A 20184-nucleotide genomic window follows, 5' to 3' on the forward strand; every position below is an offset into this window, starting at 1 on the left:
CGTTCTCCACCGCTCGTATACCATTGGCAATGTTAGGCGTTCATTCTTCGACCGTATATTAATCGTATTATGTAAAATAAATTCAAAATTTTGACTACCCTACTGAAAAATTACTCTCTAAAAAATATAAAACAAGCAAAAATTTCTCTATTTGAATTATTATATTTACTTCAGTCTCATAAAAACCGGGCAAGTGCGAGTCGGACTCGCGCACGAAGGGTTTAGTACCATAATGAAAAAAAATACAAAAAAAAAGCAAAAAAAAACGGTCACCCATCCAAATACTGACCACTCCCGACGTTGCTTAACTTTGGTCAAAAATCACGTTTGTTGTATGGGAGCCCCATTTACTGGAGTCAGTTATGTAACGCTGCCATACATGACCCAAAAAATTTTTATTAAGCTATGAGCTTCATCACATCTGATATTTGAGTAATTCTAAGCATTTCTAGCCTGAAGTTGTACAAAAACGGCCGCCATCCGTCATCTTTAAAAAAAATCTACTCTGATCCTGGTGGGTACTAGGGCAAGTTTGGTATCATTTTCGTATAAACCAAAGACGTAGAATTCATTGCTGATATTTGTTTTTTCAATTTCATAGTAATTTTACAAGAAAAACGTAAAAAGGTGAAAAATTTGGTTGGACATTTTTGCTACGCGGAGCCGAAACTACAAAAGATAGAAAGTTGAAATTTGCACACTAGATTACATTTATAAATTGTACAAGAGATAAGAAGCGATTTTGAGAAATTCAACCCCTAAGGGGGTTAAAAAGGGGATGAAAGTTTGTATGGGGTTCAAGTTTTATTTTAAGCTAGGAATTTGAAACTTCGTAAAACGATATATTATTAAAATACAAGAAAACTAATTTCAGCGTTTTTGAAAATTCATCCCCTAAGGTGGTGAAAAAGGAGTTGAAAGTTTGTATGGATATCAAAAAAATTTTCGAACGCGGGACTTGAATCTTTGTATTTGGGGATATTATTAAAAGACAGGAAAAGTAATTTGAGCGTTTTGTAAAATTCATCCCCTAACAGGGTTAAAAAGGGGTTGAAAGTTTGAATCCATTACAAATCCGAGTAGACACACATTTCTTATTGGCTCCCAGGCTTGAAATGCTTAGAATTACTCAAGGAACATATGTGATGAAGCTCATAGCTTAATAAAAATTTTTTGGGTCAACTTTATAACTGCTTCCGCTAATTTAAATCTTTATTTTATTCTGTTTTTAGTATTTGTTGTTATAGCGGCAACAGAAATACATCATCTGTGAAAATTTCAACTGTCGGTTCGTTCGTGAGATACAGCCTGGTGACAGACGGACGGATGGACGGACGGACGGATAGCGAAGTCTTAGTAATAGGGTCCCGTTTTACCCTTTGAGTACGGAACCCTAAAAATAAGTAAAACGTATTGGTAACGCAGTTTGCGAACTTACCTCGAATATTGACCTTATTGTCGCCATCATATCGAACGAAGACACAGAAGAGTATTATCAGGATGACTTGGAAAACCAGAAGCCACAAATATTTAAATCTAGATGCCATTTCATTTACGGTGCTGAAAAACAGAACTTATTATGAAATCCATTGGATTAGATTAAAACTACACAAATCATATACCACGTATACTAATATAAATGCTACAGTAACATCCCTGTTACCTCGTCACGCTTTAGGCGCTGAACCAAGTTAGATAAAATTTTGTGTGAAGATATTTTGAGGGCCGGAGAAGGACATAGGTAGGATAGTTTTTATCAAACATTATCATCATTTCACGCAAAAGAAGTATCAGAGAAGCTGATAATATTATAAATCGGAATAAACTTTTTGTCTCTCTGTTAAAACCTCTTCACAGAAAACAATCATCCCATGCAAACAAAGTCGCTTGCAGAAGCTAGCAGTTCATAATTAAATCGAGTATGTGAAGCATACAACGAATAGATACTCATAAGCTAAAGTTTCACATTTAGTAAGTAGTAGTAATTAGTTTTAAGTGTGATTTATTTTTTGTGACGTTCAACTTTTAACCTTAATATGTATATATGTAACTAATTACTTAATAAAGATTTATATTTTTTTCTAATAAGTTTAACATTCTAGAAATATTATGTATTACCTACCTAGTTGTCTCTAATAAGCTTCATTTATTTTCTAACCTAAGTAAAGTGGTATGTCTGCTTTCGACTACTTTGAAGAGCTTTTTTGTTACTTCTGTTCTGTAAGGCACTTTGCCAATGTCAAGTGAGTGTCCAAACTTTGGCGATTTGCCAAGATGTTAGCTGTCAAAATTTGAATCTCTGAATTGGTTGGCTTAAAGTAAATGTAGGCCAGTTGGCATAATTGCGCCCGTGCGAATTAATACATTTGCTACTAAACGTAAGTAGCGAATGTATGAGCTCGAACTAAACACTAAACAATGTGTAAATAGGCTCTTAGTCAGTGAGCTCTTAGAACGAATTTTATGACTATGGTGAAGGTGATGAAGAACTGATTTAAAAAAGCCTTAGTTATTTTCCGTTCTAAGGAGCACGTGATAACGAACGAATCTAAACCTACTAGTAATTGTAAATAGGATACCCAGATCAGGGACCGTTGTTACCGGTATATCTAAAAATCAAAATATCATAGCTTTCACATTATTTCTTTGATATTATATAATAGTATTTAGGTAAGGATAAGGATAATGATTTATCAGATTAATTAAATGCAAAAATATACAGAAACAATCAAGATACCGAAATTGAATAGGTACCGGTTAATTTGTATGAAAAATATTCTGGTATTCGGTCCCTGGCCCATGTAGTGACATTTTGATCAATTTTGATGGTACAAATAAGTACTACCTATATAAACATACTTTAGTAGTACTTTACATACTCCGCTTACAGAAGGTCGGTAGAGCAGAAGGAGTAAAGCTCTTAATTTTTGAGTTTGCCTGACCGCAGTGCGTATACATATATGAGAGTTCATGCCCTTTTGCCGATCTTCTCCACATTGGCATTACTTGAATTGAAACACTAAATATTTGGCAGGCATTGCCAAAGCGGAATAACTTTCGGATGCAACTGAGATATCGCTAAGACGAAAAGATTCTGCACTATAAAAGTATAACAAAGTTATACTTACAGATACCAGTTCAGGTCTCTTTCATTTGAGTTACAATCTTATGTTTAAACTCGTCAATTCGTGTACCTATTATTTTACTCACTTTAATTACATTGCATATACGGGAATGGTAAACTTGCAGATATATAACTGGTATATTTGTATACAATAATGTAAGAAAAACTTCAAATTTTGTTGAATTTACTTGAAACGCCAAAGTCAAATGTCAAACCCCATGTTTACAGAAAGTTGTTAGAGTTACAGGGCAGATTATGATTGGCCAGTTATTTTGTAAACCTACGTTTAAATTTAGTGTGGCAATCACAACTTGTCAGTCAGTAAGAACTAGAAAAAGGTTTCAAGTAACCCGAAAAAAATCTTAGACCACTCGAAACAACATTTTCTCAAAAATGGACGGCAAAGTCGACTTTGCCGTCTAAAAAATAGGTCGCGAAGCGCGTAGTTTATGGTCACTCAAAAATTAAAAAGTTAAAAACATTGCAGTCTCGCTTTTGGGACTGCAATGTTGCATACAAATTCCATTATTTGTCGAGTTCCAAACTTTTTAAAATTTGAAATGGCCATATTAAATGAAGGCACAGGCCCATTAAACAGCCAAACAGATGATTAGTACTGCGACTATTTAGTTGTCTCAAATAGGTTGGCGTATTTTCGGCAGAAAAATACACTTCTATTATTTTATTAAAAAAATAAAAAGGCGGCAAGGGGTTTTTTCTGTGAAAATATATACGTAAGAACGTTGGTTTTGTAAAATATTTCTATGATATTTATATTTCTTGCGCCATTTTTGAGAAAAGCACTATATATGACTCGGCTGGAAGGCTACTTGCTGGCTTCGGATTCAATTAAACGGACTCCCAAGGTCGTCCGTTTAAAACGAATCCTCAGCCTGCAAGTAGCTACTTCCGAGCCTCGACAATAATGTACTATTGTGGCTCAATACTAATTTTATTGAACTTACTGATAGGGCTTGGCCAATCTGTGTAAAATTGTGCTATAATATTTATTTATTTTTATAAAAAATTGATATTTGTGGTTCACTTCGTTATTCAAATTCTGTGCAGTGCTTTACAATGCAATACAACAACCACATTTGAACCCAGCAAACACGTAACCAATACAAACCCATATCCAGCCTATACATTTAACCGTAGGTAAATAATGTGTCCTGGAATCCCGGCACACACTGGCGTATTTAACCGATCCTTAATTAAAGGCCACCCACACTGGTTCTAATCCCAGATCGATCGCGCACTTAGCGATGTCTGCGTCAAATCAATTACTATACCAACTCGAGTCGAACTCTATACCAACCAATGTATTATATTTTCTCGGAAAAGTTCGTATCTGTCATTCTACTTAAGTCAACGGTACCACAGTACTTTTTGTATGGAGACCGACTAAAATAGCAAGACACGTTCGTACGTTTACGAGTAGCATCAGCAACTCAAGAAAAAATACATAGGTATTATTTCTTGAGTAAAAATACATAGGTGTTATTTCTTGAGTAAAAATACATAGGTATCATACACACAAATAAATGCCCTTTTTAGGGTTCCGTAGCCAAATGGCAAAAAACGGAACCCTTATAGATTCGTCATGTCTGTCCGTCTGTCCGTGTATGTCACAGCCACTTTTTTCCGAAACTATAAGAACTATACTCTTGAAACTTGGTAAGTAGATGTATTCTGTGAGCCGCATTAAGATTTTTACACAAAAATAGAAAAAAAAAACAAAAAATTTTTGGAGTTCCCCATACTTAGATCGGAAACCCAAAAAATTTTTTTCATCAAACCCATACGTGTGGGGTCTTCAAAAATGATATTGAGGTTTCTAACATCATTTTTTTCTAAACTGAATAGTTTGCGCGAGAGACACTTCCAAAGTGGTAAAATGTGTGCCCCCCCCCCTGTAACTTCTAAAATAAGAGAATGATAAATCTAAAAAAAATATATGATGTACATTACCATGCAAATTTCCACCGAAAATTGGTTTGAACGCGATCTGATAAGTAGTTTTTTTTAATACGTCATAAATCGTAAACCGCAATTTTATTATGTTACTTGCTGGTACGGAACCCTTCATGGGCGAGTCCGACTCGCACTTGGCCGCTTTTTTGTTTTTACCGGGTTTCGAACCTGAGACCTCCTGTTTAGTAGGCAGGGTCGCTAACGACTAGGCTAGGCGGCCGTTAAAATTTACTAGATACTTTGTGGGTTTACCCAAGCGTTCGACTCGCTCAAACTTGGAATACTCATCTGTTGTCTCGACACATCCGATATTCCATTTGGAGCGGCAAGCATCGCTAATAAATAATCGTCCTTAATGTCAATCCCTGTAGCGGCTCAAAGGGTACCGTGTGCAGACCCACGGGTACAAATGACAATATTGACAATGCAGATTGGCTTTACCTAAGACGCAGCAAGAGGATGCCAATAAGGTCCAACAGATCACCTTATTAGGCGTACGAACTCGCTGCCACAAAGCCGCTATCATACAATTGTAATTACCCTCATTAAACTGCATGCATAAATCACATGACACTAAGGTCTTGGAATGAATATTTACGTAACTTGGCATGAATATTTGTTTAGATAAAGATATATAAAAGATTTTGAGTGTGTACTGTCTCTTCCGAAAATCGTTTTTTGCAGATTACGATTTTTGCCATTCGCAATTTTTAGCATTTTATTTTTTCTCGATAGCTTCCTTTCCCAAAAGCATTTCTTTTCTAACCATTCGCATATTTTCCCATTAATTTTATTTTCCAGTAGCTTATTTTCCTAATAGGTTTTCTAACCATTCGCATAATTTGGTTATGTACCTATTCTAATTATAATATACGAGACACTAACTTAAAAATAACTTATTTTTGTAAATCAATATCGTACAATAAAATAAGTCGGTTCTGGTTTGCTCGCAGTTCACCTAACACACTCCTCCTTGCTTCGCTCATCGTCGCACCTGTCTATTTTTTGTCTTCCGTGATTGTAAAACAAATGAAATATAGTAGGAAATTATGCAAATGGTTAGAAAACTTATTAGAAAATAAAGCTATTGGAAAATTAAAATAATGGGAAAATATGCGAATGGTTAAATATAATTTCGGAAAAGGAAGCTATCGAGAAAAAGTAAAATGGTAAAAATTGCGAATGGCAAAAATATCAATATGCAAAAAACGATTTTCGGAAGAGACAGTACACTCTCCGTAGAGCCCATTCGGTGATGCCACGACAGATAACACAAAAAGATACCTTTTAAAACATTGCAAGAGGTACACAGAATAAATAATTAAGAAAAAACAGAACACAAAAATTTATACAAGAAAACTAGTTAAGAAAACAAACAAAACAAAATGAAAAGAAAAGCATAAACATAGACAAAAAATGATGGTAGACGTAAAATTATGAACGCGACCATACCAACCATTTAATAAAATTATACAAAGAAATGTTTTGTATGTAAAGCTTCTACTTACTCTAATTCTTTATATAAATTATATATTGTATTGTTGTTGTATTGTTGTTAGGTTAGCTGGAAGAGATCCCTTAACGGGATAAGTTCGCCTGTGTACACATTTATTGTATTCTCTCTGTGTTATGTACTTGTTTTGTGCAATAAAGTGTTTACTACTACTACTACTAAATTATATATTGTTGTCTAAGTACCCACAACACAAGTCTTATTAATTAAGCTTACTGTGTGGTTAACACTCAACTATAACTAGCGATCAACTCGCGAACGCGACGCGGTGCGGCGCGGCGGGCCCAAGGCGTTCGCGTTCGTAACGAGATCGCCCACGTAGGACACTAATTCTATAGGTATCAAAGGATTGAATCACCCCGCGCCGCGTCGCTTCGCTTTGCGTTCGCGTGTTGTTCGCCTATGTAGTACGCTGCGTAGCCGACCACTGACTAACAGGCCGCCGGACGATATCGGCCTGTCAGTTAGAACAAAAATTTGACAACTTCGAACAACTGACCGGCCGATATCGTCCGGCGGACTGATAATCAGTGGGCCCCTGTCAATTTATGAAATGTTCTAGGTATAATATTAATTTTCACGTATCATACGTCATACTATCTATCATAATATTCATAATTCATAAAAATATAACAATCTTTTTACGAATTATACCTTGAAGTACTTTTGACCAATCTGTATTTAATCTGTGTTGTGTTGTGTATTGTATCTGTATTGTGTAGGTACCTACATAATATATTATCATAGTCTAACAAGCCACAAATTATTAACGTTATAGAAAATATATGTCGAGTATTAATACCTATTGACAGCACAAACACGTGCCACAAAATACATCACATCAATATCGCAGATTGGTAAAGTCGTTTATATATAAGTAGGTAGCTATGTGCCCAACTATTTCTTGCGGAGATAACCACCATTAGATCCTGCATTAAGCATAAACTAAGACTTGCTAAAGCAATTTTACCGCGAGTTTCTCTTGCGCCTAATGTTTACAATGTTCATGAAAGCTGGCGCGGTATTTACATACGGTAAGTATATGAGAAATATATTATTATATTTCATTTCAGTTCAAATCTCGCGCCGCTCTTATGAATTGACATGTAACAAATAGCAAGTCTCATACTGGCATGTCATTCGACTAATCCTTATGTGTTATTGTGAGGCCCGGATACTGTCATAAAAAGAGGAAAGTCAGCGATTTCCTGACAGCGGTAAAAAAGATTTTTTGAAAGGTCGTGGGTCAGCGGGTGAAAGAAATTCCACATAGATTTCGCTGGATCGGCATCAAGATAATATATAATGAATACAAGTTATATTTGAAGTTTATGAAAAAGCTAATGTTGTTAAAGTTAGAATCTGCCGGCGTATTATGTATTTTATTATCTACGTGATAAAAAAAACTGACGCTTTTTAACACCACGGAATAGGAAGTGACGGACACCGTTTTATCACGCTGTCACATAGACAAGAACGACCATCATATCCGTACTGGTGACATTACTGAATATCCATGCTTCCTCTCGTGGGAGGTAATCTACGGCCTCATGGCACGCTCCTCAAGTTTTCTTCGACATTTCCTCCACATTGTGTTACGTAGCCTCTGTGACAGCTATTGAATATCACCAACTTTCTCACTACAGACGAAATGGAACCTTATTCCTATGTCGTAAGGTTGATAGTGGCAAAAAACACAAAGTCTCAGGTGTAGCTATTGGTAGAAATTGGAGCGAAATATTCGTGTTTTCGTTACGAATATTGAACGTTGATGTTTTTTTTTATAATCAGGAAATCATTCCAAGACTTTATCCTGTTTTATCCTCTATCAACAGTATTAGGCCACTCGCACCATCGCACTAACCTGGGGTTTGCTGTTAACAGGTTAAACCTGGAGTTACTATGGTTACCAGTACAATTTCACATTATGTTAACGTTTTACCGGGCTAATTCCGGATTAGTGGGAACCATCCCACCAGCAAGAGGCGCTTAATCTACTAACGTTGAAGTTTAGCCCGAATACGAATAAAAAAAACTGTCATCAAAATTGTTTGGAAACATAGCCAGCGTTATAAAAAATTATGAATTTACAATGCATTTTTGTATAAAGTGGTTCCCTAGTAAAGTGGTTCTCCTTATGCATATTTCATACAATTTTATTTACTTATAGTTTATTTTATTTACACTTTGCACACTGCACTTTTTAAACCTTGATGTTTAGTAGTTAAAATTAAAAATAATGACCAGTTATTCAATAATGCTGTTGTAAAATTAATTATGATACTATCCTTTTTCTTACAATGAAGTGTTTATTATTTACTTAATTACCTACTTACCTATCTTGGAATCAAAACGCACTGCTCTCGGGACTTATATACGAAAAAAGCAAACATTTGTTACAGTATACACTATTTAGTCACGTTTCATAGAATCCTGAAATAATGTCAATATATTATTATCGTTGGATGAATACTTTAAATTATTCAATTTACATTAATTTTAATGATTACGGCAAAACCCGGATTTAATCCGCTGTGTAGTGAAATAATGAATAAATCTAATCAGTTAAATAAACCGCTTAATCCAATGTTTATACTGATTCTGTAATCGGTATAAATACCTACACGAAAACAACAGGATTCCCTTTATGTAAAGGGAATTTTGTTTTTTGTTTGTAGCAGTTACTTGGTGTTTACAGCTATATGGAGCCCTTTTCCTACCTACATATTTAAATTTAATTGCCAGTCATAAATGCCCATCAAATAAAAAGCTCAACTGGCAGTCATATTCAATTTCAATTTAATTTCGCCAGGTGGGCGAAGATACGCCTACGCCCTTTCATCATGTTTCTTGGCCGTTGAATTCCCGTTCGAAAATGTAACATCTTTTCGTAACACCGACTCGCAATGATGCATAACTTGAATATCCTTTCATTCTACCACCTGCTCCCAGGATCAGATACAATCCGTCTCGCTTACTCCTGATCTTTTGCTACAAGTGAGAAAAGGACAATGAGGGCTATATACAAGACAGCAGAGATGCGCTGACTTAAACATTTGAAAAGATGCTGAAGTTATTATAGTTTGAGTGAAAGTTTGCCAGATGGCGTATGGTAATACCGTTTTATTTCGCTAGTAATTAAGGATAATGACGCAAATTATTAACAGATCGTATTTACCTACAATATTAGTTTTAGACAATATTTAGTGTTATTGGAATAAGTTTAAATAATAATAAAACTAAGTATAATGAAAATCTGGTCCGCAAAAGCTTAAAAGTTATTTAAATAATTGAACTGAGATGACAGATGACGTCATGCTCCGTGGAAACCCCACTGTCTGTTTTGTGATTTATTGAAACTTAATGCTGATGTAGTACTGAATTAGTACATACTTCAAAAAAAATGTACCTCAATAGATCGAGAGTACAATAAACTCAATTCGGACTTGCTGTAGAGCATCTCCCCACCAACCCCAAAATTTAATTAAAGAAAATTCATTACACTAACGGCCCGATTCGCATTATGAAATAGACATATATTATTAGACATCTTTTAGACATCACCAAGATATGATAACGATGTGTTTAAGATCTAACCTGTCAAATTTGTCATTTTTTGCGTGATTCTGGAGATACTCTTGAACGATTTCCACAGGATATGACGCAGAGATCGAATTCACATCTAATAGATATCTTACCCTTTCTAACGTAGAAGTGGCATTGGTTGCCCGAATTGCGCTGCAAAAGAGAACTAGTTGATATCTAAACTATAACGTATCTAGAATGGATCTAGTGCGTGTCGTCTTTTGTGAATATCTTGAAGTTCGAATACAGCAGCTAATATTTTTTAGCAAATAAGACGCCGAAAAAAATTGTACTGCGGTTTGTAACGTTGAATGAGTTAGCCATGGCTATTTAAATTACCTAATTGTCGCCAGGCAAGCGCCTCCTACCGACTTTTCAATACATTACAAAACAGACAGTGGGGTTCCCACGGAGCATGACGTCATCTGTCATCTCAGTTCAATAACTAAATAACTTTTAAACTTTTACTTTTTTTTTTACTTTTTTTACCTTTTTTTATTTTTATTTAAGTAACTATTATGCTTTTGCGGACCAGATATTCATTATACTTAGTTTTATTATTATTTAAACTCATTCCAATAACACTAAATATTTTCTAAAACTAATATTGTAGGTAAGTACGATCTGCATAATAATTTGCGTCATTATCCTTAAATTGAAAATACTTGAATTGCAAATTGAATATGCGCTGGTACGTGTTTATAATTTTATAAGTTGTGTAGGTACGTTATTCCCATTTTGTTTTTACTGTAGACCACGAGTATGTGCGGCTGTGCGTGTGCGTATGACAGCTTCTTTGTAGACATAACAGATGTCCTTTGCACCCGTTTACAAAAAAAAATCATAAAAAGCCGAATTAAAAAAATATCAATAGAGCTTTCTAAAAAGGTAATTGCAAATAAAAGTCCAAATCAGATTTTTTAAGTCTTTTAATATAAATTTTACAATTCAGGTGCTGCTTTTGTATTTATACTTACAGTGTCTAGTCTAACTTAAGGACTCGCGCTGGACCGGGCCGGGTCCGGGCCGAGGCATCCGACACGTCATTTTCTATGACGGCTGATCGGTGATCACGTGGTGCTTTCCATAAAAAACGGAGCACCGGAAGCTCCGGCCCGGTCTAGCGTGAGTCATCCTTTACATTCTATTATAATAATACAACAATAAGATAAGTTTTGAGTATAAAATAAAGTACATTTACTGAAAGAAGCTTACAACTAAAAGAAGCTTACCCATCGAGCTGGACATTTACTTTCAAAACAATACTTTTGTAATACATAACATTGAAGCTATTTGTAGCCAAAGTAAAAGGCTATAAGGTCATTGTTGGGATAAAGCGCGCGGTTGTTTTATGTAATAAACGCAGCTCGCAGCGTTAAACGCCGCACACTCATATCCCATTAGATACCTAATCTGATACCTAACTACATTTAGATAGTTAGGTATTAGATTTTCTAATGGAATATGGGTGTGTGGCACGTATGATAGGTACCTTTTGCCGTGGAACGTCACATATCTTTACTATTTCATATCTAGTGAATCTCTAATTCATTTCCCGAATCGCGCCGTTAAAGAGTGACCTTCCGATGTCAAACAAGGGTAGACAGTGAGAATAATGTAAAAAATAATATGAAAATGTCTTTATTATCTATTTACAGACATTATAATATTTATAATATACATTTGCTGGGAATATAATATTATCTATTCACGAAATTTGTCCAACTAAGCGAGAAAGCGATTGACTATTTGCTCGCTAAAGTAGGCTTAGGTATAGATGAATAATTTATCTGATATTTTTATAGCATTACCTTAATTTTTGACTTTATAATAATATATTATATTTCGGCACTTTAATACTCCTTAAGTTTACATATAGGGTTTCTTCGTGGGCTTAATTAAGCTTTAAGATTGAACGAATTGTTTTATTAACACAATAAAAAATATGTTGGTGGTTTATTCTGAATTCAGATCACGAAATATTAGTCGCCTTGAACACAACAAAATTCTAACGATTTTACTATAATACTAGTTTAAAAACTAATAAATAATCATACTTTAGTATTATACCAATATAATATATAAATGACGTTATCTATGAAAAGGGACCTTACTGTCGATGGCGCTTGCGCCATTATTAACTATGCTCCGATATATGTAAATACAATGCCGCGCGACGCTGTGCGGCGTATGCGCCATCGACAATAAGGTCCCTTTTCATAGATAATGCCCCATAATATATCTCAATCGATCTCACATTTAATGCCCATATATGGTCACACCCAGTATGTATTTTAAATAATATGTAGGTAGATATGATACTTATCAAAGACGAATAAAGAATTAATAACAGACTATAACTGAGAGTCTACCGCAAAAAACTAAAATCGAAGTCTTGTTATCTGAATCTCTATCACTCTTGCCTTTAGTACCGTTTGGTAACTAAAAATTGGTAACCAGCTTCGAAACGGGAAAGAAATATCAGTTACCAAATTTAGTTACCAAACGGTAACATCACGCTGGTCCAATACGTAACCGGCTACAAACTGGGAATCTTGATTTCCATTTTGTAGCTGGTTACGAAATTTTGGTTACCAAACGGTACTAAAGGCACTCTTGCATATTCGAGCAATTTTAAAGATTTTTTTGGGGTAGTTTCGTCGTAACGTAAATATGCAATATACAAAATTATCTCGTGAATACAGCTAGAGACACTAAGGGAGTTCCCAGTTGAGTTCATCATTGTACTTGTCTTTTTCTTCCAGTGGAGCAAACATCTTCAACTTCGCTATAAAACCTGTAAAGAAAATAAAGTATGATTTGAAATTTGGAGTAAATAAAATGAAGAATCTTTATTTTAGGCAACTGGTGGCCAATAGGACCAGAGGGGCTACCGCGAAAACAGAAATTCGCAAATTGCGGGGATCTTTCCCTTTTACTCCAATGAACGCGTAATTAGAGTGACAGAGAAAAATGCCCACAATTTGCGAACTTCGATTTACGCGGTTATAGCCCTGGAGGGGCGGATTGGACGTAGGACGAGGACAGAGGTTGCAATGCCCGCATCATTGTGCTGTGGAGGCCCACACAGAACACGATAGACAAAGGATTAGCCGTTTGGGGCCAGCTACAAAACTAACGACTATACATATGTATATCTAGCTCAAACAAGCGCACATTCTACGTAGGTAGGTACTAGTTTTGTTTTTAAACTTTTCGCTAATATCTACTTGAATTTCTCAATCCCTAATCCAAGTATCGAGTTTCATTCCAAACTAAATAAAGTGCGTAACGGAAGTTTTATTCATCCCTTTATTATTGACCCTTACAGCGATTCCAGGGGGACACGATTGAGGAAATGTAATTTACCGCTATTTGAAAAGGACACTTTTATAGCAACATTGACAGATACCTACAAAACTATAGTATGTGTAAAAAAAATCATCGTATTGCATCGTTATACTACTTAAGTGTTAAGTGTTGCCAGGGAGATTTTGGGATTTCGGTGTGGGTCCCATAGTAAAAGTTTCTCAGTATTATCCTATAACCTCCCTGGCAACGGGAATACAGTTATTTGCATATCGATCATGCACCCAGTAAAGGTACATGAAAATTAGACTAATTTAATATCATCAGACTAAACTATTATCGGGCCTATTAATATTCCGTTATCGGTTTTTTTTTTTGTTGATATTATTGGATAAAAAAATTCGGGTCGTCATTCCAGGCGGAATAAATATGTACCCATCTAAAATATTTTTTGAAAAAATGTACCTACGTGCTTTTCCGTTGAGTTACGTTTTCTTACTCAGAGGAAGATTTTATAAGCCATAGTGACAGGGAGTTAGATAGAGTTCTATCTATCCAATAATTGTTAACCAAATGCAACCAAAAAATCGATTACATAATTTTCTAGGATTTTCAGAAATTAAAACTAGTTCAAACATGTATGTACTTTGATTTTACCTCTCTGTGGTTTTCATTATCTTGTCACAAAAGTTAAAGTTAAGAGTAAAGAGATTCCAACTCTCCAAAATGTAAGTAGAATAAAAAACTTACAAAGCAATCTATTCTTGTCGTAGTTTAAGACCCTAAAAATATCCAACGAATGTTTAAAGCACTTACGTTTTCAAATATTTATAAAAGAATTTATGTAAATCCAAGCAATTAGGATTGCGGGCGGTTGCTTTGAAAAAACAAATGAATGTAATGGCAATTTTTACTTTGTCGGAGATGAAGGCAGTTTTGTGAATATTATTCAATTGGGAGAATTCGATTTTTAAAAGAGAATAAACAGTAAAGGTAGATTTAAATAAAAAAACCGGGCAAGTGCGAGTCGGACTCGCGCACGAAGGGTTCCGTACCATAAAGCAAAAAAAAAACGGAAAAAAATGCAAAAAGAAAACGGTCACCCATCCAAGTACTGACCACGCCCGACGTTGCTTAACTTTGGTCAAAAATCACGTTTGCTGTATGGGAGCCCCACTTAAATCTTTAGTTTATTCTGTTTTTAGTATTTGTTGTTATAGCGGCAACAGAAATACATCATCTGTGAAAATTTCAACTGTCTAGCTATCACGGTTCGCGAGATACACCCTGGTGACAGACAGACGGACAGACGGACGGACGGACGGACAGCGAAGTCTTAGTAATAGGGTCCCGTTTTACCCTTTGGGTACGGAACCCTAAAAACGTGTATAGGGCCCGTGTGCGTTAAACGGGCTGCCATCATCTGGCCTGAATCGGAAGCATATGTGCACATGTACATTGCCAAAGCAAGTGCTACCATCTACCGTTCTCGTCGATACGTTTCCTTGTGCATAGTAGATTCTGCCATCTTGTGGGCTACATCGGAAGCATAAACGACACATTTACGCCTCGCGCCAATAATCTGATGACTCCTATGCTGTACCCTATAGTTCATACACGGGGCCTAATACCTCTTGTTACTGTTAAATATCGTTTGTCGAGAATAAGGCAGTTATCACACTGGCGTCGGGTCCAATTACGGCATCAGCGTGATAACCGCCTAATTTTCCATTAGTATTGATGTATGACAGTCTTTTCATTCATACATCAAACTTAAAAAAGAACTTTAGGAATCGTATTTACGTGTTTTAACCAGAAAGATTGACGTAAGCGTGTAACAGTGCAGCTTAAAAACTACGCACTGGTTGGTATTCCTGTCCTGTCAGCAAAAGCAGGATTTTTTTGTTTTTCAGCCTTTGTGTTTCAGCTGTGCCGCAGTTTTTCCCTGGTTCCATTATTTTTAGGTTTTTGTAGCAGTTTTTAAACTTTTGACCAACTATTAAGATCTCATGGTTTGAAGGTACCATTCCATTGCTATGGATTGTATCCATTGCTTTAAAGTGTATGTATTTCATGTACGAGTATTGTTAGCCAAATTATATATCTGGTAGTTAGATTTTTTCGCTTCTAACTTTTGTAGTAATCATAACAAAAAAGTCAAACGATGGGGCATGGTAAATATCTGTTATCAATGTTGAATATACACACCAGTGATCATTCCACTCACAAAGGAGATAGCGAGCGTCGCGCCGACGGCGGCGAGTTGGTAGAGAGCTTGCTCCTTGGCTGTCCTACCATCCTGTAAACGTTAACACTCTTTATACCAGCGGTTCTCAAACTTTCCTGGTGACGGAACTCTTTCGGCAAGCGAAATATTTGACGGAACCCCAAATTAAAAAATTTCGTTCAACACTGTGGACCAGATATAGCTATAGAAGAGCTGGTTTTTTTCTCATTATTACAAGTATATTTTCGCGAAACCCCAACAGAGGCTTTGCGGAACCCTAGGGTTCCGCGGAACACACTTTGAGAATGGCTGCTTTATAGTATCCGGACAGGACTATCTGATGACTTTCATATCAATTTCACTTGAATCACAAAGAATCAGATGAGACATCACATAATTATGTGAATTGGTATACACATAATTCTTGCATAAAATAGAACATAAAAAACCATGCCACGCAAAAAAGTTTTCGCTTGACGGCACCACCCATACTATTAATTGTATTAATTATACGCTACTACCCATAGTATTAATTGTAGCTTTCCCCCAAGCACTTAGCAACTTTTGTGTGACTTTCGACTTGACTGCCTATCGCCAACGTCAAGCGAATTCGCCCGGAGCATTTTTTCGATCTCTCGGAATAATTGATTATTATCGGAATAATTAATAAAATTACCTTCATAGCTCCAAAAACGCTGTGTAGTCCAGTATCGCCGTAAGTACTGGAGGTGGCGAGCGCAGCGAACAGTACTGACAGTAGGCCGGAATAAACGCCCGGCATGCCGTGGAGATTGTGCACACCGCATGTGTCCAGTAGGCCTAGTTTCTCTAACTTGGGCTGGAACAATGGATAAACAACAATTTTTTATTATTTGTCGTAACACTGAGCTGACGTTCGGATGGCGACTGGCAGCTACATTACTGTTGCGAGATTACTGCTGCCGTGACGCGGGGACTGTAAATTTCCTTAAAAAAATTAGTGGCGTTAAATCCGTATGTGTTGGGAAGTGTTTAAACTGTTTTCGAAAATGAACTACTGTTTATAGTGTAAAACCACGAATATAACTCTATAAATGTCAGAGATAAGCAAATCTGTACCGGCCTTGCACCTCATTAGAATTTGATGAACAATTACGCAGAATCCTAAATGACTTCCCACATTACAGATTTTTAAGATTAAGATTTTCAGTAAAACAGACACCCGTTATACTGCAAGTAAACAGAATATAACACTAGTGTTCAAAGAACCTGAAATACCGTTTAATATTTGGACTTTAATAATGATGTATTATGTTTGTACAAATATCAGTGCCAGTTTAATACAAATAACCATTATATCTACAACGAATAATTTACACAATATATGTAAGTACCTACCAGTAACTAGCTTGATTTCGAACGAGCCACTGTTTATATTCAGAGTAATGAGTAATAGGGCCGGATTTTTCCGGCTGACTCAAATTTCAATGTCAAAAAAAAAGCTTGGTGTCCAACAATTAATCCGACTAAATAACGTTGTTTTTGGTGGACCACCCCAGAAGTCAAGACACGTCTGTGATTGATGCGGTAAGAAATGCCGATTGGCCATTGGTCTATACAGGGTGGAAAGATAAGTCGGGCCCTGGAGGGAAACTACCTTAAATCGAGAAAAAAAGAAAAATACTTTGAATGCAGTTTTGTTTCTTTTTAAAAATATAGGAATGTCTCCTTTAAGTAAAATGAGCCAGCTTAAGGATTTAAGGTAGTTTCCCTCCAGGGCCCGACTTATCTTTCCACCCTGTATATACAGCCATCACAGTCAATGTAGACTGTAGACTACTTTCTCAAAATATTTTCTTTAGTTGCTGCAACCTGTCATCTGCAAAGATGCTGTGGCTAATGGTGAGATTGTCAGCAATGTTAAATCGGGTTTTTAACTTCGTCGCATTGCGAACAGAGCCCGCGTGTACTCTCCTCAACAGTATACTTGCTTTTAGCCTCAAATCAATTCTCGGATGGAGAATAATGCATATTCATTCTCTATTCCAAACCGACGCCTACCGTTTCAAGTTGCCACAAAGGATACCTTAACGGATATTCGAATATTCATACCGGTTTGTGGGATGAAATATTGGACTTTGCTCATCTCATTACAGATGTAGTGCATAATCATATTCCATCGTATTTTCACGGAAACGGACGAACGTGTCTTGCTATTTCAATCAGTTCTGGTACAAAACGTATTGAGGTAGACTGAAGTAGCATGACAAATACGAACATTTCCGAGCAAATACATATGATGGAAAACAATTATTCGCTACATCTGTAGTGTATTGAAATGTTTAAATGCTTAAAAATACTATTAACAAATAGCATTTTGTGTAATGTCCAAAGTTAATAAGATTCTTAAAATTCAAGGGCCGAAGTCACAAAACGAGACGAAGTCGAGAGGGAGAAAGAATGAAGTTGATTTAGATATCAATATCACTGTCAGTCATTTAATTGACAGATTGAAGTGCTGGTGAAGAAAAAGTTATTTTGCGCATAATTGGTTAAATTTTTGAGTAGTCGCTGAAAACCTTTTCCTTGTCATTGACACTTGACATTTTCCTTATTTTATCAACAAGGTTTTTGTGTTATTTTAATGTTAAATTCTAATTAATTTTTTATCAGGTTTTTAAGTTCTCGCACGTGTTCACAACATTCAGGCTAAAATCCTTTCGTTGTCTTTTTTACGGACCGGTGTTTTTTTTATACATTACCAAGTTTTGTTACAAAACGTTCTCATAAAATTCTTTCCCTTTAAACAGGCGTGGCTCACTCCGCGATTTCATCGCTTTGCTACAGGTAGCCAAAGTACATCCGTTCGGCCCCAATTTTGGGGTTTGCCTTAAGCCGCGCGTGGCGCTGTCGCCACCTAGCGGCCATAACTATCTGTGCTGATCGTAACACAGGCGTTTTGTTAGGGAGTGAGTCTTCTGTACCTAGTACTATTATTTATTTTGTGCTTTAAGTTATAATATTCTCGTAATTTTATATTTAATAACTACTTTTTTTTTCTAAATAAAATATTAAGGATCATATCTTGAGTCTTCAAAAACAAAACAACGTTAAGAATTTGACCCACTTTAGCACAGATATTTCATATTTCATATCAAGTTCGAAACTCACAACATCAGAGCGTATTTTTGCCTCGTCAGTATTATAAATTAATTAATTAAGATAAGTTTCTCGTAAAATTTCAAAGCTGGTGACATTATATTACGGGGCGGTGGACGCTAGAAATCTTTGCCTCCACGGAAACTTTCCTTTTCATGCGAATATTGTAAATTCTTTCATCAGAAATTTTCAAAGAATCCCGACCTCAACGTTCGCGTTCAGCTAAACTGGGTTTTGTTTGATGTTGAACACTTCCCAACTCCCGATAATTAATATTTACGTGTTGTGAACGCTCTTTTATTGAGGAACGCGATTTGGGCTTTCTAATATACCATTATAATATGTATTAAAGAAATTCAGCGAGTCAGAAATTCATAGATCTTGAACATTTCAAAATGCAAAATTCAAGTAAGCTTCAGCAGTGGGCGATAAAAAAAGACTGATAATGATGGAAGCTTCAATAACTTTTTCACAAATCAATAGAGTTGGAGCAAGCTAAACTCAGTATGGCATTTGTAATGACAAGTGTGGCAATGTCATCAGTAACGTAAAATTTCTGTGAAAATATGACGTCTATAATGACACTCCCTTAAATTGTTCTGTATGATTTACAGTGACATCCTATAGTTTGAAAATACATAGCAACAAAAACAAGTAGAGTCGGACCAAGAAAAGTCTGATCAAATCCGCTGCAAACTTTTCATGGTCTGACTCTAACACTAACAACATAATCATACTAAGATAATAATGAAAATAACTAAGCTAATAATGAATACTTACGATAGCTACTTAAGTTTCTCGGCAAGATACTCGTGTTCACCGAAAAACGGCTTTCGACAATCTGATTAAATTAACCATATTACGACCATGCACTCCAAGTGGATCTTTGTAATTCAATATGTAACCTCACAGCCTCAAGAATGTCTAAAACGCCTTACACTTACGAGTATTTCCTAACGTTTTTCCTTCGCGTTTTATTCAATTCGTTGCAATAATTCGTGCAATATACCTAACAAATGGCAGCGCTGGCGTTGCGGGTGCCATTTTCGATAACATTTCTCATCGCTTCGTGTCGTTATTTCCAAGGAATTCGTTTGTTGTTCTTCTGTTGTTCTTGAGGGTTTGTTAGCGTTTCTTTTAAATTCGAAATGTAATTCAATAGAAGTTCCCTTGAACTGATTTGTTTGTCCTAACGAAGGAGTTGAAAATTTTGAAGTAAATAACGCTTGGTTTGAATTTTCCTTTATAAATTGAGCCTTACTTAAAGCTAGAGCGATTAAAAAACGATCAACGCGCGGACGTGTATTATTAGTA

General features: G+C 35.9%; 1 protein-coding gene and 1 long non-coding RNA gene across 2 annotated transcripts in view; both read right to left on the bottom strand.

Annotated features, from left to right (window-relative positions):
• Window positions 1-4672: 4672 nt before the first annotated feature.
• Window positions 4673-20184, bottom strand: part of LOC134671277 (uncharacterized) — a 280075-nt gene continuing 264563 nt past the window's right edge. Inside the window, exon 2 of the long non-coding RNA XR_010099205.1 lies at window positions 4673-4938. This is a non-coding gene — a long non-coding RNA (uncharacterized LOC134671277). The remainder of the gene's footprint in view (window positions 4939-20184) is intronic.
• The window catches only part of LOC134671243 (ammonium transporter Rh type B-B), a 56682-nt gene continuing 47605 nt past the window's right edge, over window positions 11108-20184 (bottom strand). The window contains exons 8-10 of the mRNA XM_063529047.1: window positions 16409-16570; window positions 15714-15804; window positions 11108-12993 (exon numbers count right to left, since the gene is read on the bottom strand). Of these exons, the coding sequence (XP_063385117.1) occupies window positions 12911-12993; window positions 15714-15804; window positions 16409-16570 (336 nt within the window). The 3' untranslated portion in view covers window positions 11108-12910. The remainder of the gene's footprint in view (window positions 12994-15713; window positions 15805-16408; window positions 16571-20184) is intronic.

The sequence above is a fragment of the Cydia fagiglandana genome, chromosome 15, assembly GCF_963556715.1.
Source record: "Cydia fagiglandana chromosome 15, ilCydFagi1.1, whole genome shotgun sequence".
In the NCBI taxonomy this organism is placed as follows: Eukaryota; Metazoa; Arthropoda; class Insecta; order Lepidoptera; family Tortricidae; genus Cydia; species Cydia fagiglandana.